Source organism: Dendropsophus ebraccatus, chromosome 3 (assembly GCF_027789765.1).
Source record: "Dendropsophus ebraccatus isolate aDenEbr1 chromosome 3, aDenEbr1.pat, whole genome shotgun sequence".
In the NCBI taxonomy this organism is placed as follows: Eukaryota; Metazoa; Chordata; class Amphibia; order Anura; family Hylidae; genus Dendropsophus; species Dendropsophus ebraccatus.
Window position 1 is genome coordinate 4086710 of NC_091456.1, and position 26903 is coordinate 4113612.

The 26903-nt window shown below is 47.6% G+C and overlaps 1 protein-coding gene across 2 annotated transcripts in view; it reads right to left on the minus strand.

Annotated features, from left to right (window-relative positions):
- The window catches only part of KREMEN1 (kringle containing transmembrane protein 1), a 136364-nt gene that overhangs the window by 57361 nt on the left and 52100 nt on the right, over positions 1-26903 (minus strand). Inside the window, exons 2-3 of one of the 2 annotated variants that reach the window (XM_069963962.1) lie at positions 21769-21931; positions 7850-7941 (exon numbers count right to left, since the gene is read on the minus strand). In XM_069963962.1, coding sequence (XP_069820063.1) covers positions 7850-7941; positions 21769-21931 — 255 coding nt within the window. Of the gene's footprint in view, positions 1-7849; positions 7942-14979; positions 14991-21768; positions 21932-26903 lie in introns of those variants that run through there. The other variant, XM_069963963.1, reaches the window with a different exon arrangement.

The window sequence follows — 26903 nt, forward strand, 5'->3', positions numbered from 1 at the left end:
AGACCTGGATACAGTAAGTATAGCTGTTATATAGCTGCCTTCAGGAGACGGGACCTGGATACAGTAAGTATAGCTGTTATATATCCGCCTTCAGGAGACTGGACCTGGATACAGTAAGTATAGCTGTTATATATCTGCCTTCAGGAGACTGGACCTGGATACAGTAAGTATAGCTGTTATATAGCTGCCTTCAGGAGACTGGACCTGGATACAGTAAGTATAGCTGTTATATAGCTGCCTTCAGGAGACTGGACCTGGATACAGTAAGTATAGCTGTTATATAGCTGCCTTCAGGAGACTGGACCTGGATACAGTAAGTATAGCTGTTATATAGCAGCCTTCAGGAGACTGGACCTGGATACAGTAAGTATAGCTGTTATATAGCAGTCAGGAGACTGGACCTGGATACAGTAAATATAGCTGTTATATAGCTGCCTTCAGGAGACTGGACCTGGATACAGTAAGTATAGCTGTTACATAGCAGCCTTCAGGAGACTGGACCTGGATACAGTAAGTATAGCTGTTATATAGCTGCCTTCAGGAGACTGGACCTGGATACAGTAAGTATAGCTGTTATATAGCTGCCTTCAGGAGACTGGACCTGGATACAGTAAGTATAGCTGTTATATAGCAGTCAGGAGACTGGACCTGGATACAGTAAATATAGCTGTTATATAGCTGCCTTCAGGAGACTGGACCTGGATACAGTAAGTATAGCTGTTATATAGCTGCCTTCAGGAGACTGGACCTGGATACAGTAAGTATAGCTGTTACATAGCAGCCTTCAGGAGACTGGACCTGGATACAGTAAGTATAGCTGTTATATAGCTGCCTTCAGGAGACGGGACCTGGATACAGTAAGTATAGCTGTTATATATCCGCCTTCAGGAGACTGGACCTGGATACAGTAAGTATAGCTGTTATATATCTGCCTTCAGGAGACTGGACCTGGATACAGTAAGTATAGCTGTTATATAGCTGCCTTCAGGAGACTGGACCTGGATACAGTAAGTATAGCTGTTATATAGCTGCCTTCAGGAGACTGGACCTGGATACAGTAAGTATAGCTGTTATATAGCAGCCTTCAGGAGACTGGACCTGGATACAGTAAGTATAGCTGTTATATAGCAGTCAGGAGACTGGACCTGGATACAGTAAATATAGCTGTTATATAGCTGCCTTCAGGAGACTGGACCTGGATACAGTAAGTATAGCTGTTACATAGCAGCCTTCAGGAGACTGGACCTGGATACAGTAAGTATAGCTGTTATATAGCTGCCTTCAGGAGACGGGACCTGGATACAGTAAGTATAGCTGTTATATATCCGCCTTCAGGAGACTGGACCTGGATACAGTAAGTATAGCTGTTATATATCTGCCTTCAGGAGACTGGACCTGGATACAGTAAGTATAGCTGTTATATAGCTGCCTTCAGGAGACTGGACCTGGATACAGTAAGTATAGCTGTTATATAGCTGCCTTCAGGAGACTGGACCTGGATACAGTAAGTATAGCTGTTATATAGCTGCCTTCAGGAGACTGGACCTGGATACAGTAAGTATAGCTGTTGTATAGCAGCCTTCAGGAGACTGGACCTGGATACAGTAAGTATAGCTGTTATATAGCAGTCAGGAGACTGGACATGGATACAGTAAGTATAGCTGTTATATAGCAGTCAGGAGACTGGACATGGATACAGTAAGTATAGCTGTTATATAGCCGCCTTCAGGAGACTAGACTGAAATTTGGTGCATTTTACTTCAGAATAGTGTCCTACCTGCTGTGGGACAGATTAAAGGGGTCAACCAGGCTTAGGGAAACATGGCTACTTTCTTCCAGAAACTGCGCCCCTCTTGTCCTCCTGTCTTTCTTTGGGTGTGGGGGTTTTGCACTTCAGTTCAATTGAAGTGAATAGAGCTGAACTGCAATACTACACATACTCTGAGGACAGGGGTGGCGCTGTTTTTGCAAGAAAGTAGCCATGCCTTTTCTAGTCCTGGATAAACCCCATTAACATTTTACCATAGCTTAGAGGGATTTATGTAATTTGCGTAAGTTTGTTCAAGTGGAATAGAAAGTGAGCATAATACTGCTGGCCAGGATTTACACGCTCTGCCCCATAGAGACCTCGGCATAAGAAGTGACAACATTTTATCTAGTGTGAAATACAATGCTGTGAAGTTTATTGTGTCAGATTTAAATTTAAAGTCATAAATTTCTCACAGCGTTAACGTCCCTTAAAGGGGTATTCCTATCTTAGCGTGTGACTCCTTATCCCATTGATAGTGAGTAGGAAGCTGAGACGGGAATATCCCTTTAATTCCGCTGGTGACTCCAATTGACTTTTATTGGTTCCCTCTTTTTCTAGAAAATGTCAAAAACGCCATCAATTTGTCTGCAGCAGGGATGCACGTCTGCTTTATTGTTGCAGTCCCTGCCAGAACGCTGGCTCATGATGTCTAATAGATCTCTGACGGGGAGATCCAAGGTATACGAGATCCAAGGTTCACAAACTCAACCGTGAAAAAAAAAACGACTTTTGACTGAAATGAAGAGAATCTGAAATATTGATGATTTGTGTAAGAACGAGTTCCCAGAGGTCACCGAAGAGCGACGTCCCCTGAATATTTAACACGCCGTGTATTGCCGCAGACTCTGATGCTCTCCCGGTTGTTCTTCTTGTTGGGGAGGATCTCGTTTTCGGGGTCACAGAAAGGACTAACTTCATTCCAGTCACTTCCAGGCCAGTAAGTATTAACCAGGCGGCAACATGAGTTTCACATTAAGACCAGGAGGGAATTCTTCCCCGGCGCTCGTACCCGCTCTCCCCCCGGAGATAACGTTTCAGGGAAATAATTAAAGCAGCTGCTACTTGTCAAGACTTCTGGGCTATCCTGGAGAATATGAAACATATCCCCATCTAACCTCCAAGATATCCCCTCTAATTACCAGCTCTCACCAAGGGGAAAGTGACTGTTGGACAAGTGGAGGGATTTGCAATAAGATGAAGAGACCCCTGTATGATCCTGATCAGAGATGAGAACATGTGGAGCAGCTGGAGTCCCATCGTGCAGCGTTTTATGGCGTTGGATCCAGACTCCCTTGGGCAGCATCCAACTTCTTCAGGAAGTGATGTATTCTCTCCAGCCTTCCAGTACTTATCAGCTGCTGTATGTCCTGCAGGAAGTGGTGTATTCTCTCCAGTCTGACATTGTGCTCTCTGCTGCCACCTCTGTCCATGTCAGGAACTGTCCAGAGCAGCAGCAAATCCCCATAGAAAACCTCTCCTGCTCTGGACAGTTCCTGACATGGACAGAGGTGGCAGCAGAGAGCACTGTGTCAGACTGGAGAGAATGCAACCCTTCCTGTAGGACATACAGCAGCTGATAAGTACTGGGAGACTGGAGATTTTTTTTTATTAGAAGTAAATTACAAATCTATATAACTTTCTGGCACCAGTTGACTTGAAAGAAAAAATTTTTTGGTGAACAACCCCTTTAAATCTAATAATATGCTACATTAGAGTCTATTAAAAAATGTCAGTCCGTTCACCTTAGTAGTCATTTTACTTCTATGCTGATGCTACACTTGGTGTATATATGCAGTATATATGATAGTGGCTATCCTCCTCTGATCGCGGCTCGCCCCGTTGTCACTTGGCTCGGGTGTTGTGCGCACTGATCCCGTTTTCACGGTTTGTAATTAGGGAGAGCCGACCTGTCTGCTCCCACATCATAACCCTAGTTCTTTCTCCTTCTCCTCTCATTTTCTCACCTCTTCTCGCTGCTAATGAGAGTTACCTTATTTTGAAGGAAAAAAATGCCTAAATTGTAGACATTACTTCATGAATCATCCAGACGAACCAAATCCTGATCTAAATATACCAAGAAAAAAAGCTGCGTATTGCACCGTATGGTCGCTACCAGTCACCGTATTGCTGGGTATACGAGATGCTTTCTAAAAGGGATGAACAGAGTCTCAAATGAGAATTCCCTTTCTACATATAATCAGCAGATCATACAAGGCTATGTTCACACACAGGATTTCCGTTATTTTTTTTTTCAACCAAAACCAGGAGTGGACTAAAACACAGGAACTGTGCAGATCTTTCCTGTATAATTGTGACCTGTCAGCGCCGCTTTGGATTTTTTGCACAAATGAAAAGTTATCTCATCGGAAATGTGCGTCCGTATCTGGTGAGTGTGTAAGGCGTCCGGCCGTTGCTGTAATACTAGATGGAAACATCAAAAATGATAAAAATGATCAAATGGAAAGGAGTCATCGAGAAAAGCTAGAAAATTGAAGGGAGTCCATAATAACTACACAACGGACTGACCGACCCTGCAGACAGAAGGAACTCTGGGAAAAAAGGTTCAGAATAATGGGAATTATTATGGTCAAAAGAGTCAAAATGTTAGAACAGCTAAAAACTCTAAGGAACACCAACCCAAGATACACACCGCCAAAATGTATCCAATATCAAAGAGAGAGGCTATGCTCACACGTCGTCATAATGACAGATAACCTTATCGGACAGCCGTCATATAGTGACAAATAACAGACAATATTTCACAACAATTACCGTTATTCCTATAATAGCAGCTGTTGTTATAAAATAACAGACATTATTTATTGTTAAATGACGATCAACCAATCAAATCGTCCGTCACTTTGACAGTGTATGAACATAGCCAGAGAGAGGGCGTACACCAAGTCACAATAGGAGTCAATTCTTACCACCTTGATAAGGAACAATGGCCACATTAAAGGGAATCTGTCACTACTAGGTGTATGATGTCTTAAATGAGGGCAGCATAAACTAGTGACAGAAATGCTGCACAGATCGGTGTATTACTTACATCATTCTGCTCAGCCGTTCTCCTAATATGCAGGAGAAAAGGATTGTTGCCACACCCCTCCCCCCGCCCTCCAGCTGCTGATTGACAGGTGACTGCCTATACACAGCATGGATAGATAACTGCCAATCAGCAGCTGGTGGGCGGAGTTTTGTGCTTCTCATGAATACGTACAAAAGAATGGATAAACGAATGGAAAAACGTAGTGTGAACCCGGCCTTACAAAACTTAAAAGTTCTCAATAATGCCATCTCTATATGCTTCTTCTTTCAAAATGACCTCCCAATCCTCTTATCCAGGGACGGGGAACCTTCGGCCCTTCAGTTCTTACAAAACTACAATTCCCATCATGCCTGGGGGGCTAAAGCTTTGGCTGTCCAGGCAAGATGGGAATCATAGTTTTACTCTAATCAATGGACCAATGTGAGATGATAGATGTTTAGTCCTAAGTGTTGCATGAGATAACCCATAGAGCTACGGGAAATGTCCCACTCTGTTCAGATTTTTTAGGGCCTTAAAGGAGAACTTCAGTGCAAAGTAAAATCCAGGGCTGGCAGGGGAGAGGTAGGAACATAATAAAGAACTCATACTTACCTGTCCCAGTGCCCCTGCAGCATCATTGCGTGTTGTTTGCCTCCGGTCACCAGCTTCTCCTGACTTCCTGTGTCACCACAACCAGGGAGTGGGAGTCTGCTAGTGGTGATGTTGGGCTGTGAGGACACAGGGATGGGTAAGTATGACTTCTTTATTATGTCCCCACCCATCCCTGCTTGCCCTGGATTTTTACTTTTTATTGAAGTTCTTCTTTAACCTCTTAAGGACCCATGATGTTCCGGTACTCCAGAAGGTCTGGGGGCTCTATGGAGCGAGTTCAGGTCTTTACCATTAATGACGGGCTGCAGCAATCACACTGATGTCTGTCATCAACCCCTTAAGTTCCACCAATTGTAGTTATCATAGTGTGTAAGTGTCCAATCTAGTGACTGATAACAATAGTGTTCCCCAACGTATATTGATACTTAATACAATACTTATCACGATAATACTGTAAGATTCCCATAGGGCAAATAACAATAATACTGGGACAAAATACCTTCTGATTGTTGTAATAATCACCTAACAATTATTTCAGTATTATATAGAAGTGAAGAGGCAGAAATATTGTAAAAATTTGATTGGCACCAGTGTAGCCTCGGCGGGATCAATGCTTAACTAGAGGGGTGAATTGTTCCGGACACCTGCTGCACGTTCTGTAAATGTTCGGACCTGGGCGGAATATATAAACTGCTCCATAGGCTGATAATGAATACAAAGTAGTCAGAGTTATAGAACATGCCGCCGGCTACAATGTGGCAGATGTACACTGTGTTAGAATAAAGAGGTGACCATGCAGGGCCGGCTATATATATATATATATATATATATATATATATATATATATATATATATATCAGGGTTCAGGAGAAGATGAGTGTCACCAAACCAGAGGCAGGGGCATTGTTGTGTTCTTTATTATACTAAATACACAGTTTATACGGTTCCAGAGACGTGAAGAAAATGAACGAAACAAATTCTGCAGCTACCGATTCCTTTCCAGCTCCTCTATACTTACCAGAAAACGGAATCCTATGGAAACTGTAAGATGCCGTAACATATTAAGCAGGGATGAGAGAATCTGGAGTCACAAAGTTTGCAAAAATTTGTTTTGTTAACAAAGTGAATTTTTTTGGCAAGCTTGGTTTTTAAATTTGTTAAATAAAAATGGCGGCTGCACAAAAAAACCCCAAAATATATGGTATGCTCACTTGTCCGCACTCCCCCAGTGTTCTGCTTGGTGTCTCCGGTGTCTCCAGCCCATTCAGGCAATCACTGACTAAGATGGCAGAGCTTTGTGACCTGTGATTGGCTGAACGGTGACCAGAGACCGAGGACACTGGGGGAGCACAGACAGGTAAGTATTAGCGCACCAAAACAGCTGAATACCTGCAATTGTTTAGCTGTTTTAGCAGTTCAGTAAGGGGCGGTTTGGAAGTTATCTCTAATATTAAGCTTCTCAGCTTCCAAACCAGCTAAGGATGAAGGGACCCTAAAGGATGGACTTATGGGATAGCCACGCCAATGCAATTGAATTAGACCACATCTGTGTTGCGTTGTAGGTTTACTACATATTACATATTGTAGGTTTACTAATATTGCGTTCTGTATTGTTCTGGTTCGTCCACAGTAATGATACCCCCGGTGCACCACAATGGGCTATGCTGGGGTTAAAGTGTCTAAGTGGCCTCTTTCTCTTGCTGCCATGCTTAGAAGTCATAGTCGGGTGACAGACAGAAGTTGAGCCTTTCAGACACACGTACATAATAGATCAGTGTAGCAGCCTCGCACCCACCAAACAACAGACACTTCTCCAAAATGTAAAACATAAAAACCAAAGTAAATGGTCAGCGCGACTAATGCCGCATACAGCCGACTGCACTGGAGCTGCAGAATAGAAGTCATATACTGATCTATAGAACTCTGACACCAGCTGATTTTTCTCTAGAGTGCCCCTTTAAAACATAAATACAGTTAGAGTATGTAAGCTCTAAACATTCCGGAGCCTTTTATACTGTTTAACCCTTTGACTAGTCAATAGTCGATATGTGGCGGCAGTGAGTTGTGTATCCTTGGTGTGTGGAAGGGCTGGGGGGTGACTGATACGCTGCACCTATGACAGGACGGTGAGGGCGAGTTACAGCAGAAATAGATGACCCCACATCATGTCGCCCCCCCTCCCCACGTTACGTTGCCCCCCATGTCACATGGTGGCGTACTATTATATAACGCTGATCTTTCTACTATTAACTCGCTCCAGTGATGTCATGGCGGTGTGTTAGTGTTATGTGTGATCGAAGTTTAGGAGAACACTTGTATAATATAATATAATATAAAATAACAGAACAAAAAGGATTCCCAAATGTCATAGAAAACATGGAATTAGAGTCCAATCTTACTTCTGCAGGTGGGAATGTCACAATACTTCCAGTAGACGCCATCCTCGTGCTCCGCGATGTAACACCACGGACTGACGTCACCATCTGGGTTCCTGGCAAAAGTAGAAAGCAAAGTTATCAGAATCAGCACGGCCGAGGGAAAACACCCGCTATACTGGAGTCTATTATATATAAGAACTGACCGCAATATGGAGGCAAGGTATACACTAACAGTTATATACAGTGGTGCTTTGGATTACGAGCATAATCCGTTCCGGGACGGCGCTTGTAATCCAAATCCACTCTTATACCAAGCAAATTTTCCCATAAGAAATCACTGATCTGCAGACAAATAATTTTTTATTCTGAATAACATGTAGAACAAATAAAAACAATGAGAAGCAGCTGGAGATGTGATATTATAAGTTACTGTACAGTATAGCAATCAGCATGTGGTATATAATGTATAATAACTGTATAACCCTGATAACACTGCAGCAGCTGGATATGTGATATATAAGTTACTGTACAGTATAGCAGCATGTGGTATATAATGTATAGTAACTGTATAACCCTGATAACACAGCAGCTGGATATGTGATATATAAGTTACTGTACAGTATAGCAATCAGCATGTGGTGTATAATGTATAGTAACTGTATAACCCTGATAACACTGCAGATGGATATGTGATATATAAGTTACTGTACAGTATAGCAGCATGTGGTATATAATGTATAGTAACTGTATAACCCTGATAACACAGCAGCTGGATATGTGATATATAAGTTACTGTACAGTATAGCAGCATGTGGTATATAATGTATAGTAACTGTATAACCCTGATAACACAGCAGCTGGATATGTGATATATAAGTTACTGTACAGTATAGCAGCATGTGGAGTATAATGTATAGTAACTGTATAACCCTGATAACACAGCAGCTGGATATGTGATATATAAGTTACTGTACAGTATAGCAGCATGTGGTATATAATGTATAGTAACTGTATAACCCTGATAACACAGCAGCAGCTGGATATGTGATATATAAGTTACTGTACAGTATAGCAGCATGTGGTGTATAATGTATAGTAACTGTATAACCCTGATAACACAGCAGCTGGATATGTGATATATGTTACTGTACAGTATAGCAGCATGTGGTATATAATGTATAGTAATTGTATAACCCTGATAACACAGCAGCTGGATATGTGATATATAAGTTACTGTACAGTATAGCAGCATGTGGTGTATAATGTATAGTAACTGTATAACCCTGATAACACAGCAGCAGCTGGATATGTGATATATAAGTTACTGTACAGTATAGCAGCATGTGGTGTATAATGTATAGTAACTATAACCCTGATAACACAGCAGCTGGATATGTGATATATAAGTTACTGTACAGTATAGCAATCAGCATATGGTATATAATGTATAGTAACTGTATAACCCTGATAACACAGCAGCTGGATATGTGATATATAAGTTACTGTACGGTATAGCAGCATGTGGTGTATAATGTATAGTAACTGTATAACCCTGATAACACAGCAGCTGGATATGTGATATATAAGTTACTGTACAGTATAACAATCAGCATGTGGAGTATAATGTATAGTAACTGTATAACCCTGATAACAGAGCAGCTGGATATGTGATATATAAGTTACTGTACAGTATAGCAGCATATGGTGTATAATGTATAGTAACTGTATAACCCTGATAACACTGCAGCAGCTGGATATGTGATATATAAGTTACTGTACAGTACAGCAGCATGTGGTATATAATGTATAGTAACTGTATAACCCTGATAACACAGCAGCTGGATATCTGATATATAAGTTACTGTACAGTATAGCAATCAGCATGTGGTATATAATGTATAGTAACTGTATAACCCTGATAACACAGCAGCTGGATATGTGATATATAAGTTACTGTACAGTATAGCAGCATGTGGTGTATAATGTATAGAAACTGCATAACCCTGATAACACAGCAGCTGTATATGTGATATATAAGTTACTGTACAGTATAGCAGCATGTGGTGTATAATGTATAGTAACTGTATAACCCTGATAACACAGCAGCAGTTTGTAGATACAGGATGGAACTGCAGATCCCCATAATGCAGTAGCGTAGTACAACAGGCTAGAATAGAGAAGCAGGGCTGCTGTCAGAGGTCTGTGTGGTCACATGACAGCAATGGGGAAGCGGTGTGTGTTTAGCATGGACCAATCAGGAAGTGAGAATCAGAGAGCTGTGCAGGAGGACAGAGACAGAAACTTAACAGTTTGAATTGCTGAGTGTGAGTGCAGGCACATTATAGCAGCAGTGTGTGTATCTGAGTTTAAGTGCAGGCACATTATAGCAGCAGTGTGTATAGCTGAGTGTAAGTGCAGGCACATTATAGCAGCAGTGTGTATAGCTGAGTGTAAGTGCAGTCACATTATAGCAGCAGTGTGTATAGCTGAGTGTTAGTGCAGGCACATTTTAGCAGCAGTGTGTATAGGTGAGTGTAAGTGCAGGCACATTATAGCAGCAGTATGTATAGCTGAGTGTAGGTGCAGGCATATTATAGCAGCAGTGTGTATAGCTGAGTGTAAGTGTAGGCACATTATAGCAGCAGTGTGTATAGCTGAGTTTAAGTGCAGGCACATTATAGCAGCAGTGTGTATAGCTGAGTGTAAGTGCAGGCACATTATAGCAGCAGCATGTATAGCTGAGTGTAAGTGCAGGCACATTGTAGCAGCAGTGTGTATAGCTGAGTGTAAGTGCAGGCACATTATAGCAGCAGTGTGTATAGCTGAGTGTAAGTGCAGGCACATTATAGCAGCAGCATGTATAGCTGAGTGTAAGTGCAGGTACATTATACCAGGAATGGAGAGGATGGTAAACACAAGAGAAAAAAAAGCATCCGTTTTGATCCTTTTTTGGGTCATTGTCAGCTGGAAGACCCGGCCATCTTCTCTGCTCTTACTGAGGGAAGGAGGGTGTTGTATCTGGTGATACATGGACCCATCATCATCCCTTCTATCCATCCATCCTCCCTTCCGGTGCAGTCATCCTGTCCCCTTTGCAGAAAAGCCCCCACGTATGATGTCACCATGCACGCCCCCATACATCACTGTTGTGTTCTTGGGGTTGGACTCATCTTTCTTCTTCCTCCAAACACGGCAAGTGGAGTTGATGGCAAAAAGTTCTATTTTGGCCTCATCTGACCACACGACCTTCTCCCATGTCTCCTCTGGATCATCCAGATGGTTGTTGGTGAACGGGCCTGGGCATGTGCTGGTGTGAGCAGGGGGACCTTGTGTGTCCTGCAGGATTATAATACATGGCGGTGTAGTGTTACTGACAGTAATCTATGGGACTGCGGTCCCAGCTCTCCTCATCTCAGTGACCATGTCCTCCCATGTAGTTCTGGGCTGATTCCTGAGCTTTTTCAGGGTCATCCATACCGTGTGAAGGGAGATCTTACATGTAGCCCTAGGCTGAGGAAGAGTGAGAGCCATCTTGTGTTTCTTCCATTTTCTAATAATTGTGCCAATAGTTGTTGCCTTCTCACCAGGCTGCTTGCCTATTGTCCTGTAGCCCATCCCAGCCTTGGGCAGGTCTACAGTATTGTCCCTGGTGTCCTTAGACAGCTCTTTAGTCTTGGCCGTGGAGAGGTTGGAGTGTGAGGAGTGTTTGGACAGGTGATTACTATACAGGGAACGAGATGAAACAGGTGCAGGTAATCCAGGTAATGAGGGCGGAGGGGGAGGAGCTTCTTATAGAGACACTGACAGCTCTCTGTGAGGTAGAATTCTTCATGGTCGGTGATCAAATCCTTATTTCATGTAATAAAATGCAAATTAATTATTTATAAAGCATTCTCTGACTCTGTGGTATTCGCCCTTCATGGGGTGACACCAGATTCCCCCTTACTGCATCATATTTGCTTTGTTCTTGGCACATGTATATTTGGCACTATGCATTTATATAGGACTTGTTCGTGCAGTAAGGTTTATATATCTCCATCTCAGTTTATTCTTTAGGGATTAGATTTGGAGTCCTGGGGGTTCTTCTGTACTGTGTGTTTCCCCCATGTGGTTTTGTTTGTGGTTTTAATTGTTTTTAGACTTGTACGTATCCCGGTGTGTTTATATGATTGTTTCGTGTATATGTTGAGTGCCGCCCCGACACGTCCTTTTTCTGTTATATGTGGACAACATTGGACCTTGAGGCTTTTGTGCACCTTTTTATACTTTTCTTATTTCTTTGACCTATTTGTGTTGCCCACTCGTTGTTTGTGCTTTAGATCCGACAATGTGATTATCTGGAATGTTCTATAGATTCTGAAAAATATCACCCTCCTCTCCATTCTGTGTAGGTGGAGAACGTGCAAAATCAGCAGCGGATCAGATACTTATTTTCACCAAGGTATTTGCCAGAAATAACCAGTAAAAAGCATTTTTGGGGATTTATCAAGACCGTCTGATACATTGGTCACACCCGCCAGCATGCGGGCCTGCTGGATTTACGTACTCGGAGACATAAGTGGGTGGAGCTTCTGCCCTCTCTGCACCCGCCATTCCTCCCCATCTCTGGCCTGAGACGCTCAGAGGCCAAAATGTTGCATTTGCCCCAAATGTTTGTTACTTTTTGCCACCTGCATCACCCATAACGCCATAAAGAAACATAAAGAAGAATCCCTTCAATATTTTCAAATTATGGTAAATTTAGTGTCTCAGTTCACGAAAAAAAACCCACAAGAAAACCTTATTCTGGAGTAACGCCAAGACGCGGTGTATTCTGTATTTATCAATAATAACATGTGGCCAGAAAACTGATATTGTCCACAATGTAAAGCTTCACGCAAGATACATACAGCTTAGATACATACCCCGTAGATAAATACCGCTTAGATACATACTGCTAAGATAAATGCCGCTTAGATAAATACCACTTATGGTGCGTTTACACAGGCAGATTTATCTGACAGATTTTGGAAGACAAAGCCAGGAAAGGATTTGAAAAGAGGATAGATCCCAGTCTTTCCTTTATGACCTGATCCCTGTTTATAATCTGTTCCTGGTTTTGGCTTCAAAGATCTGTCAGATAAATCTCTCTGTGTAAACGCAGCATTAGATACATGCTGCTTAGATAAATACCACTTAGATACATACCGATTAGATACATGCTGCTTAGATAAATACCACTTAGATACATACCGATTAGATACATACTGCTTAGATAAATACCACTTAGATTCATACTGCTTAGATACATACTGCTTAGATACATACTGCTGGCACTTATTTAAAACAACGTTCATTAAATAGAAATATAATAGAAACAGCAGGTAATAACCTGTATAAATACTGTACTCTGTATATACTCTATATACTAGAGCTCAGGCCTTTTGTAAGTTATTTGTATTAAGCTGCCCACACAGAGCTGAAAAGGCTGCCGGTAAGATATATATATGTAAGCTTATAATTATAGGTGTTATATATGTGACTATATACACTAGGTATACAGTATACAGTAGGTATGGGGGGAGTCCGGCCCAGAAGCCAGGAGGGCAACAGAGAGTCCAGCCCAGAAGCCAGCAGGGGGACAGACAGTGCAGCCCAGCAACCAGGGGGCCACAGAGAGTCCAGCACAGCAGCCAGGGGGCGCCAGAGAGTCCGGCCCAGAAGCCAGGAGGGCAACAGAGAGTCCAGCCCAGCATCCGGAGGGCAACAGAGAGTCCAGCCCAGCATCCGGGGGGCAACAGAGAGTCCAGCCCAGCAGCCGGTGGGCAACAGAGAGTCCAGCCCAGCATCCGGAGGGCAACAGAGAGTCCAGCACAGCATCCGGAGGGAGACAGAGAGTCCAGCCCAGCATCCGGAGGGAGACAGAGAGTCCAGCCCAGCATCCGGAGGGAGACAGAGAGTCCAGCCCAGCAGCCGGGGGGAGACAGAGAGTCCAGCCCAGCATCCGGAGGGAGACAGAGAGTCCAGCCCAGCAGCCGGCGGGCAACAGAAAGTCCAGCCCAGCATCCGGAGGGCAACAGAGAGTCCAGCCCAGCATCCGGAGGGCAACAGAGAGTCCAGCCCAGCAGCCCGCGGGCAACAGAGAGTCCAGCCCAGCATCCGGAGGGCAACAGAGAGTCCAGCCCAGCATCCGGAGGGAGACAGAGCGTCCAGCCCAGCATCCGGAGGGCAACAGAGAGTCCAGCCCAGCATCCGGAGGGCAACAGAGAGTCCAGCCCAGCATCCGGAGGGCAACAGAGAGTCCAGCCCAGCATCCGGAGGGCAACAGAGAGTCCAGCCCAGCAGCCCGCGGGCAACAGAGAGTCCAGCCCAGCATCCGGAGGGAGACAGAGAGTCCAGCCCAGCATCCGGAGGGAGACAGAGAGTCCAGCCCAGCAGCCGGGGGGAGACAGAGAGTCCAGCCCAGCAGCCGGCGGGCAACAGAAAGTCCAGCCCAGCATCCGGAGGGCAACAGAGAGTCCAGCCCAGCAGCCCGCGGGCAACAGAGAGTCCAGCCCAGCATCCGGAGGGCAACAGAGAGTCCAGCCCAGCAGCCCGCGGGCAACAGAGAGTCCAGCCCAGCATCCGGAGGGCAACAGAGAGTCCAGCCCAGCATCCGGAGGGAGACAGAGCGTCCAGCCCAGCATCCGGAGGGCAACAGAGAGTCCAGCCCAGCATCCGGAGGGCAACAGAGAGTCCAGCCCAGCAGCCGGGGGGCGACAGAGAGTCCAGCCCAGCAGGCGGGGGGAGACAGAGAGTCCAGCCCAGCAGCCGGGGGGCGACAGAGAGTCCAGCACAGCAGCATCAGCTCTATCACTTTCACACTGACATTTGCTATATTGTCCCCTATGCTGAAAATGATAGAAATAAAACAGAACATCCTAGAAAAAAAAAATAATTAAAAAAACTGTGGGGGAGATTTATCAGACATGGTGTAAAGTGAGACTGGCTCTGTCGCCCCCGGCAACCAATCAGATTCCACCTCTCATTTCTCACAGACTCTTTGGAAAATGAAAGGTGAAATCTATGCCATAGTCTGTATCCCAGTTTTCCAGGCGTTCCTTACGATGTATCCACCCGCTGCACGGAGCCGGCAGACAGCGGGAGTCAGGTCGCTCATCTCTAGTCAGTACCTGTAACCACCACAGGTGTCACTGCTGAGCTCTGTCACATACATGTGACTGACTCTCCTGATCACATGACACTCCTGATCACATGACTCTCCTGATCACATGAGGTTCCTGATCACATGACTCTCCTGATCACATGACTCTCCTGATCACATGACGCTCCTGATCACATGACGCTCCTGATCTTGTGGCACACGCTACAGAATGGGTGCAGAGTCCTCCGGGTTCTGTGTCGTACCCAGCTGTAAGCCCCGCTCACCTGAAGGGCAGACATGGGGCCTCCTCCTCCTCCGCTCCTTATTCGTCATGCATTAAAGGGGGACTCCAGCAAAAATATTTTTCTTTCAAATTAACTGATATTATAAAGTTATAGAGATTTGTTATTTACGTCTATTAAAAAAACTCAAGTCTTCCCGTACTTATTAGCTGCTGTATGTCCTGCAGGAAATGTTGTTTTATTTTCAGTCTGACACAGTGCTCTCTGCTGACATCTCTGGCCAAGACAGGAACTCCGTCTCAGTTTTATGAAGAAAACCTCCCCTGCTCTGCACAGTTCCTGTCTCGGCCAGAGGTGGCAGCAGAGAGCACTGTGTCAGACTGAGAATACATCATTTCCTGCAGGACATACAACAGCTAATAAGTACGGGAAGACTGGAGATTTTTTAATAGAAGTAAATTACAAATCTATATAACTTTCTGATATCCGTTGATTTGAAAGAAAAAGATTTTTGCTGGACAACCCCTTTATCCTATGCAGAGGTCTACACCTGCTCCGGGGAGCAGCCGCAGGTCCCGATGGCTTATAGTAAATCCATCCAGGTAATTGGGGGCGGGGCTTTATTTAAGACTGGCGTACACTTAATAAATCTCTCCCTAATTACTATCAGATTATGTATGTAATTACATTTCCTGCCGCTCTTGTGCTCCATTCATGCACACCTCTCTTACACTCCACTGTTGCACTGTACTTTTACGCTCCGCTCTTGCACGCCTCTCTTGCACGCCTCTCTTGCACGTCTCTCTTGCACGTCTCTCTTGCACGTCTCTCTTGCACGCCTCCTGCTGATGTATTGTACAGAAAGGACGAGCTAGAAGTTCTTCTGCATTTAAGGATGAAGCATTTTCATGGGGTGAACAACAGTGATGAGGCGGCGGGGAGGAAGCGAGTGTAAGAACGCCCGAGCTGTCAGTCTGCTAATGGTGATCCACATAGGTCCTACAAGGTAAATCAAGGCTTTCCTCCCATCTCTGACCACCAATAAAGCTCAGGGCCTTCCTTATTCTTTAGTCTGCAGGTTTGTCATAATTCTCATCATGAGCAGCAGCCGAACCACAGTGTTAACCCCTTCCTTGCTGTGCTGCTGGTGTTTCTTACAATTCCTTGCAAAGCCAAGGAATCCTTAACCTCTTCTCCCTCCATATGTTATCCAGCACTATACTCATACTATACATCAGCCCAGCACATTGTAGTCTGTTTCACCACCAATACAAGAAGTATTCTTTAGAGATATAGCAGGACATTAGGATTCCTTGGTGGGCTGGAGATGCTGCGCTGCTCTATAACCATAGACATAGACAGGAGGGATGGGACAATGTGTACAGTCACACCACGGGGGAGACCAATGTTCTTGATACAAATGACAATAGAATTATTATAGACAATAGAATTTCCTCTGGATTCAGTAATTTTTGCATCATTGTGAACTATGGTGAAAAGATTTCTCAGCAATCCGGGAAGGAACATCCTCTGCTTCTTCCGTAGTAACTCCGGGCTCTAGTGCGGGGTTCCACCTGTTTATAGTATCTATTCCAACCAGATATTTTGGAATTATTAGCACATACTTTGGCGCTGGTGACCTGTTTTCCCATCTGTTGGCACAATGGGGATCATAAAAGCGTAATTCTATTCTAACGCTCTGAGATGATCACTGGTACAAAAAAGACGCCATAAATCCAGTGGCCATGTATACAGGGCTGTGGACGTGTCTGGATATTATCAGGACACGGCTGCCAACTATAATGTTACAACCAAACCCGGCTAGGACTGCTTGTATTCATTTATAAAGTTATTATGGACTGGGGAGGGAGTTACTGAAGAATCATTTATATACTGATTTATATACTGATTAGGCGCAATATTCTAACATCTACTGTCATTTCTCGATATATCTTACACATAACTTATGGAGTTTATTAATGTGTATTTGTAAATAAAATAGTTATTTCACGTGTGATTAAAGGGGCACTCCGGCAAAAATCTTTTTCTTTCAAATCAACTGGTTTCAGAAAATTATACAGATTTGTAATTTACATTTATTTAAAAATCTTAAACGTCTTCCAGTACTAATCAGCTGCTTTATGTCCTGCAGGAAGTGGTGTATTCTCTCCAGTCTGACACAGTGCTCTCTGCTGCCACCTCTGTCCATGTCAGGAACTTTCTAGCCTTTCTTGTCATAAAAAATACCTAACGTAAATACAGCCCAAAACTGTTTGGAGTCCAAAAGTTACTTTCCACCCCAGTTTATCATATAAAACAAAATTGTGTTTTCCGCACTGTGTGTATAGAAGAGATGATAAACTTAGGGCGAGCAGTTTATAGACAGACGTCTAAGATCAGCAGATGACCAGTCTGCAGGTTGAAGTATAGACAGATAGTCTGGTCCACAGACCAAGCGTCAGACACACCACCAGCACTGCACAAGCGTCAGACACACCGCTAGCCCTGCACAAGCGTCAGACACACCGCCAGCACTGCACAAGCGTCAGACACACCGCCAGCACTGCACAAGCGTCAGACACACCGCCAGCACTGCACAAGCGTCAGACACACCGCCAGCACTGCACAAGCGTCAGACACACCGTCAGCACTGCACAAGCGTCCGACACACCGCCAGCCCTGCAAAAGCGTCAGACACACCGCCAGCACTGCACAAGCGTCAGACACACCGCCAGCACTGCACAAGCGTCAGACACACCGCCAGCACTGCACAAGCGTCAGACACACCGCCAGCACTGCACAAGCGTCCGACACACCGCCAGCACTGCACAAGCGTCAGACACACCACCAGCACTGCACAGGCACACTGCCAGCACTGCACAAGCGTCAGACACACGGCCAGCACTGCACAAGCAACAGACACACCGCCAGCACTGCACAAGCGTCAGACACACCGCCAGCACTGCACAAGCGTCAGACACACCGCCAGCACTGCACAAGCATCACACACACACACACACACCGCCAGCACTGCACAAGCATCAGACACACCACCAGCACTGCACAAGCGTCAGACACACCACCAGCACTGCACAGGCACACTGCCAGCACTGCACAAGCGTCAGACACACGGCCAGCACTGCACAAGCAACAGACACACCGCCAGCACTGCACAAGCGCCAGACACACCACCAGCACTGCACAAGCGTCAGACACACGGCCAGCACTGCACAAGCAACAGACACACCACCAGCACTGCACAAGCGCCAGACACACCACCAGCACTGCACAAGCGTCAGACACACCGCCAGAATGGTACAAGTGGCAGACACACCGCCAGCCCTGCACAAGCATCAGACACACCGCCAGCCCTGCACAAGCGTCAGACACACCGCCAGCACTGCACAAGCATCAGACACACCACCAGCACTGCACAAGCATCCGACACACCGCCAGCACTGCACAAGCGTCAGACACACCGCCAGCCCTGCACAAGCGTCCGACACACCGCCAGCACTGCACAAGCGTCAGACACACCGCCAGCCCTGCACAAGCGTCCGACACACTCCCAGCACTGCACAAGCGTCAGACACACCGCCAGCACTGCACAAGCGTCAGACACACCGCCAGCACTGCACAAGCGTCAGACACACCGCCAGCACTGCACAAGCATCACACACACACCACCAGCACTGCACAAGCGTCAGACACACCGCCAGCACTGCACAAGCATCACACACACCGCCAGCACTGCACAAGCGTCAGACACACCGCCAGCACTGCACAAGCATCAGACACACCGCCAGCACTGCACAAGCGTCAGACACACCGCCAGCACTGCACAAGTGTCAGACACACCGCCAGCAGTGCACAAGCGTCAGACACACCGCCAGCACTGCACAAGCGTCAGACACATCACCAGCACTGCACAAGCATCAGACACACCGCCAGCACTGCACAAGCGTCAGACACACCGCCAGCACTGCACAAGTGTCAGACACACCGCCAGCACTGCACAAGCGTCAGACACACCAGGATCACTGCACAAGCCTCAGACACACCGCCAGCACTGCACAGACACATCGCCAGAACGGTACAAGTGGCAGACACACCGCCAGCACTGCACAAGCGTCAGACACACCGCCAGCACTGCACAAGCGTCAGACACACCGCCAGCACTACACGAGCGTCAGACACACCGCCAGCACTGCACAAGCGTCAGACACACCACCAGCACTGCACAAGCATCACACACACACCGCCAGCACTGCACAAGCGTCAGACACACCGCCAGCACTACACGAGCGTCAGACACACCGCCAGCACTGCACAAGCGTCAGACACACCACCAGCACTGCACAAGCATCACACACACACCGCCAGCACTGCACAAGCGTCAGACACACCACCAGCACTGCACAAGCGTCAGACACACACCGCCAGCACTGCACAAGCGTCAGACACACCAGCATCACTGCACAAGCATCAGACACACCGCCAGCACTGCACAAGCGTCAGACACACCGCCAGCACTGCACAGACACACTGCCAGCACGGTACAAGCGTCAGACACACCGCCAGCACTGCAAAAGCGTCAGACACACCGCCAGCACTGCACAAGCGTCAGACACACCGCCAGCACTGCACAGACACACTGCCAGCACGGTACAAGTGTTAGACACACCACCAGCACTGCACAGACACACCGCCAGCACTGCACAAGCGTCAGACACACCGCCAGCACTGCACAAGCGTCAGAGACACCGCCAGCACTGCACAAGCGTCAGACACACCGCCAGCACTGCACAAGCGTCAGACACACCGCCAGCACTGCACAAGCATCAGACACACCGCCAGCACTGCCAAGAGTCAGACACACCGCCAGCACTTCACAAGCGTCAGACACACCACCAGCACCGCACAAGCGTCAGACACACTGCCAGCACTGCACAAGCGTCAGACACACCGCCAGCACTGCACAAGTGTCAGACACACCGCCAGCACTGCACAAGCGTCAGACACACCGCCAGCACTGCACAAGCGTCAGACACACCAGCATCACTGCACAGACACATCGCCAGCACGGTACAGGTGTCAGACACACCACCAGCACTGCACAGACACACCGCCAGAACGGTACAAGTGGCAGACACACCGCCAGCACTGCACAAGCGTCAGACACACCGCCAGCACTGCACAAGCTTCAGACACACCGCCAGCACTACACGAGCGTCAGACACACCACCAGCACTGCACAAGCATCACACACACACCGCCAGCACTGCACAAGCGTCAGACACACCAGCATCACTGCACAAGCATCAGACACACCGCCAGCACTGCACAAGCGTCAGACACACCACCAGCACTGCACAGACACACTGTCAGCACGGTACAAGCGTCAGACACACCGCCAGCACTGCACAAGCATCAGACACACCGCCAGCACTGCACAAGCATCAGACACACCGCCAGCACTGCACAAGCGTCAGACACACTGCCAGCACTGCACAAGCGTCAGAGACACCGCCAGCACTGCACAAGCGTCAGACACACCGCCAGCACTGCACAAGCGTCAGACACACCGCCAGCCCTGCACAAGCGTCACACACACCGCCAGCACTGCACAAGCATCAGACACACCGCCAGCCCTGCACAAGCGTCAGAGACACCGCCAGCACTGCACAAGCGTCAGACACACCGCCAGCACTGCACAAGCGTCAGACACACCGCCAGCACTGCACAAGCGTCAGACACACCGCCAGCCCTGCACAAGCGTCACACACACCGCCAGCACTGCACAAGCATCAGACACACCGCCAGCCCTGCACAAGCGTCAGAGACACCGCCAGCACTGCACAAGCGTCAGACACACCGCCAGCACTGCACAAGCGTCAGACACACCGCCAGCACTGCACAAGCGTCAGACACACACCGCCAGCACTGCACAAGCGTCAGACACACCGCCAGCACTGCACAAGCGTCACACACACCGCCAGCACTGCACAAGCGTCAGACACACCACCAGCACTGCACAAGCGTCACACACACCGCCAGCACTGCACAAGCGTCAGACACACCGCCAGCACAAGTGTCGGAAAACCGACTATTGAAACAACTTGATTTCTTTGTCTCTACAACTTCACGCTGGCTCCTACCGCTGTAGTTTGTGTTAGATGCCAAGGCTTGGTCTATAAATATCCCTTTTTCCTTCTGCACAGTTGGCATCTCTCTGTTTGCCAGTCAGGGATGCCAGCACTTCAGGGCACATACTCAGCCATTAGAGTGAAGCGTTCTGGCAATGTCTAGGACTGGGCCCAGGAATAGAACAGTAGCGGTATGAGGATTTTTATGATGCGTTTGTCTGGTAGTAAGAGCGATGGTCTCACTACAGCGGATACTGATTCATTTCCCAGGTGCTTCTAATTTGGTTGATGGGAATCAATCTGACCTGTTTGCCTCCTTCCAGCGGACGGACGGAGCACTGTGGCCGTGTTGTGGCAGAAAGATTTGGACAAAGGAGACACAGATCTATTGTCTCTTATCACATTACTCATACTCATCTGCACCCTTACCTGCAGTAGTTGTGGTCCCCCAGCCCCCCCTCACCATTGGGGTACTTTAGGGTGTTGTACGGATGCTGAAAGGTCTCGTTCCAGAAGAGGCAAGGCTTCCCGCAGTCCAGAGAGGTCAGGTTCTGGCTTCCCCTGTAGTCGGCCCCATTGACTGTGAAGCATTCTACAAAATAACAATGAAAACAATTAGAGAGAATTTCACTTTCTTCAATAATTGTTACATTATCACATAATAAGGGTACTATTAACGACTAACGATAAATGATTGCAAATGAGATTGTTTATCGTTAACCTAAAACCGTTCCCAGAAACCGTACACAAAAGGATAGTCGTTAGTTACTAAGAACGGTTACTCCATCTGATCCCAGCAAGTGAAAGACGATGTGGAATTACAGTGAACGATTAACAATGATTTTAGTGTCAGATCTAAATCAACGATCAACGACACATGAACGATTTATCAATCATTGCCTGCAATTACACAGGACGATTATCGTTCAAATTCAACCGATATAACGATTTTCTGCACAATAATCACCCAGTGTAATAGGCCCCTAACTTACAGAACCATCCTCATTTGTAATGCCCCCACCTGCACTATACTGCCCCCTGCGCTATACTGCCCCCTGCGCTATACTGCCCCCCCTGCACTATACTGCCCCCCCTGCACTATACTGCCCCCCCTGCACTACACTGCCCCCCCTGCACTACACTGCCCCCCTGCACTACACTGCCCCCTACCCTATACTGCCCCCACCTGCACTATACTGCCCCCTACCCTATACTGCCCCCACCTGCACTACACTGCCCCCTACCCTATACTGCCCCCTGCGCTATACTGCCCCCCCTGCACTATACTGCCCCCCTGCACTATGCTGCCCCCCTGCACTATGCTGCCCCCCCAGCACTACACTACCTCCTACACTACACTGCCCCCTGCGCTATACTGCCCCCCCCTGCACTATACTGCCCCCCTGCACTATGCTGCCCCCCTGCACTATGCTGCCCCCCCAGCACTACACTACCTCCTACACTACACTGCCCCCTGCACTACACTGCCCCCTACACTATGCTGCCCCCTGCACTATGCTGCCCCCCCAGCACTACACTGCCCCCCTGCACTATGCTGCCCCCCTGCACTACACTGCCCCCCTGCACTACACTGCCCCCCTGCACTATGCTGCCCCCCCAGCACTACACTGCCCCCTACACTATGCTGCCCCCTGCACTATGCTGCCCCCCCAGCACTACACTGCCCCCCTGCACTATGCTGCCCCCCTGCACTATGCTGCCCCCCCAGCACTACACTGCCCCCTACACTATGCTGCCCCCTGCACTATGCTGCCCCCCTGCACTACACTGCCCCCTGCACTATGCTGCCCCCCCCAGCACTACACTGCCCCCCTGCACTATGCTGCCCCCCTGCACTACACTGCCCCCTGCACTATGCTGCCCCCCCAGCACTACACTGCCCCCCTGCACTATGCTGCCCCCCTGCACTACACTGCCCCCTGCACTATGCTGCCCCCCCAGCACTACACTGCCCCCTACACTATGCTGCCCCCTGCACTATGCTGCCCCCCTGCACTACACTGCCCCCTGCACTATGCTGCCCCCCCAGCACTACACTGCCCCCTACACTATGCTGCCCCCTGCACTATGCTGCCCCCCTGCACTACACTGCCCCCTGCACTATGCTGCCCTCCCAGCACTACACTGCCCCCTGCACTATGCTGCCCCCTGCACTATGCTGCCCTCCCAGCACTACACTGCCCCCTGCACTATGCTGCCCCCCCAGCACTACACTGCCCCCTACACTATGCTGCCCCCTGCACTATGCTGCCCCCCTGCACTACACTGCCCCCTGCACTATGCTGCCCTCCCAGCACTACACTGCCCCCTGCACTATGCTGCCCACTTATAAAAGTTTTAGTTACATGTTGTTTGTTCTCACAGCGGTGGAGGGGGATGAGCTGTACAGTATATATGTAATCAGTTGATTTGGGGGAGGACCGGGTTACGTTGCAATCAGGATCTCTGCGGCTCAGTCAGATGATTTGGAATTTACATTAGTGAATATTTTAAATAGACGGAGAAAGAATGTGAAATGTCAGTGATGAGTGATGGCAGGTTAGAGTGATGAGTGATGGCAGGTTAGAGTGATGAGTGATGGCAGGTTAGAGTGATGAGTGATGGCAGGTTAGTGATGAGTGATGGCAGGTTAGAGTGATGAGTGATGGCAGGTTAGAGTGATGATGGCCGTCAGGTTAGAGTGATGAGTGATGGCAGGTTAGAGTGATGAGTGATGGCAGGTTAGAGTGATGAGTGATGGCAGGTTAGAGTGATGAGTGATGGCAGGTTAGAGTGATGAGTGATGGCAGGTTAGAGTGATGAGTGATGGCAGGTTAGAGTGATGAGTGATGGCAGGTTAGAGTGATGAGTGATGAAGTGATGGCAGGTTAGAGTGATGAGTGATGGCAGGTTAGAGTGATGAGTGATGAAGTGATGGCAGGTTGGAGTGATGAGTGATGGCAGGTTAGAGTGATGAGTGATGGCAGGTTAGAGTGATGAGTGATGGCAGGTTAGAGTGATGAGTGATGGCAGGTTAGAGTGATGAGTGATGGCAGGTTACTTTCACAGCAGAGAAGTTTCCTCTGACACATCTGCAGCCTGGTGTGACCGGTGTTGTAGGAGACATGACCCTGGACTCTTTGGGCCCTATTCCACAGTAACGATAATCGGCTGGATCGGCCCCATTTGGCCCGATTCGGCCGATTATAGTTCGGTGAAATAGAGAGAGAGATCAGCCGATGATCGTGTCATCGGCTGATCGTTCATTTAGGGCCAGACCTAAAATCATCGTTCCCCCACCGCGCATCGCTATGGTTGAATAGTGGTGTGCGGCGGGCGACCGACGACTTGACAGCAGCAGCAGCAGCATACATTACCTGTCCAGGCTTCTCCTCCGCGCTGTCTTCATCCCTGGGTCCCGCGCGCTCTATCTTCTGAATGGCCGGTCAGCTGACGGAGCGCTCAGCCAATCACAGGCCGGGACCGCCGCGGCCTGTGATTGGCTGAGTGTGGCCTGTCAGCTGACCGGCCATTCAGAAGATAGAGCGCGCGGAACCCGGGGATGAAGACAGCGCGGAGGAGAAGCCTGGACAGATAATGTATTACTGCTGCTGCAAGGGCTGAAAGGACATCGGTAACGATGTCCCTGCAGCCCTCGCTCAACGATCATCGGGACGTGGAATAGGCCCAGTAAACGAGCGGCGATCTTACATCGTTGATCGGGCCCTCCTCGGCCCCTTGGAATAGGACCCTTTCTATCTTCATGTCTCCAGCTAATCTAGACATTCCCGATCCATAGGCCATCATTGCCCCACCCCCGCCCTGGACCCCCGGACCCTTTAGGTTGTGGAGGCAGATGTGTTTTATTGTACACCATATTATTGCCCCTATTAACCCTTCCTTGATTTCTGTTTCCAAAGAGCGGGGTAACCTGCTAACTTTTTAGTGGACACAGTTGTCTCCATTTCTTACTTTGTACAGATCTCCATGAAGAGCCCAAATCTGCCCCAGGGCACAGACATCTGCTGTAGGTGGTGAAGGGACATGACTGGGGGTATAACATCTCAATGGATAAGACTCAATGGATTCCAATATTCAACTCTTGTCCTCCTTAAAGGGACAGTCTCATCAGAAAATGACTTATTTTATAAATTATGTTTTTATGTTAAACAGATTTTTTAAAGAATTTTTGATGACATTTTTTCTAATTTTCCACTTTCTATCTATATTATAAAATAATCCTGATATCTCGCAGTTCTCATTCTCACCACTGGGGCTAAAACTAAGCAGAAACTTCCTGTTGTGTCTGTGGTGATAAGAGGAGGCTGCTGTAAAGTGATCTGTACAGCATTACAGCGTCATGTGACACCAGTAGATAGAGGAGACAATAGCAGCTCCCTGTGGAATGACCTCTTCACAGGTCAGAGTGCGCTCAGTAATGTCTCACATTCATCTTAAGGGGACAGAGTCTGTCTATTGTCATCTATATCCATGAGGCTTGCTGTAAAGCACGTCACTAAATGCTGTTAAGAAGAGACCAGGGAATAAAGCCGCTACATAATAATGTACAAATAGTGAAATAAATAAAATTAGTAAGAAAATAGAAACAGATTAGAATAAAAGAAGAAGTTTTGTATCTGACTCTTATCAGTAAGAACATCTAGGTGACACAATCCCTTTAAGTGGTATCTTTACCATCATTATGAACACACTTGTGGCTTCTGTGCTTATCCACCTAACTGAGGAGCAAGTAGAAGAAAAGCCGGTCGCCGTTTCTCACAATATCCGTGTGCCGCTCAAGTAGGAAAGAAAGACAATTCATTCCCAGTCGTCTCCCTTATTGTCACTTCTGTCCGGTTTAGTAACGGGCGCAAATGAAAACAAGGTGCTCGTCTGTATAGGAGAAAAGGCTTGTAAAAAAAGTGCAGCGCTCCAGACTAAATGAATCCGCCGGGTTAGAGCTAATCCTGTAATTACATTTCTTTTGAATGTTTTCCTTCTGATCTCTTCTTCTCCCGCCCGGAGAGGATAATGGCCTCCATCTCGTCTTCTCACACATCTGTGCTCCATCCCTCCCGCAGGTTGTGTACCTGTGAGGTCTAGACTTGTAGCCTCTATAACAACCTCTTCCATGTGTGGACGTTCCTCTGGGAGGGGTTGGAGCTCGTCCGTTCCTGCATTGGATGAGCAGCAGCGGCAGCATTGCGTTCAGGCCAGGACCCATTCACTTCGGACGTCATTAACAGCTCATTTGCGGCATTTGGTGCTCAGGCGACGTCCGCCACTGGGCAAGTGATTAAAGGGAACAAGTGCTGTGGTTTAAGGGATTCAAGGGAATATTGTAACTTTATTTATTCAGAAAGATGAAATAATTTTATTCCCATCATCAACTATAAATGATTTTAAATATAAAAATGCATGTGCAGTAAATGTGCAGGCATCAAGAGGCCCACCGCCTGCCACCATCCCTGCTGTCCCCTACCGCCAGATGTAGAGCTGCACAGTCTGCCATTATCCCAATGCCTTCTGCCTTACAGTACGCTGTCCCTATTGTGCTGTACGAA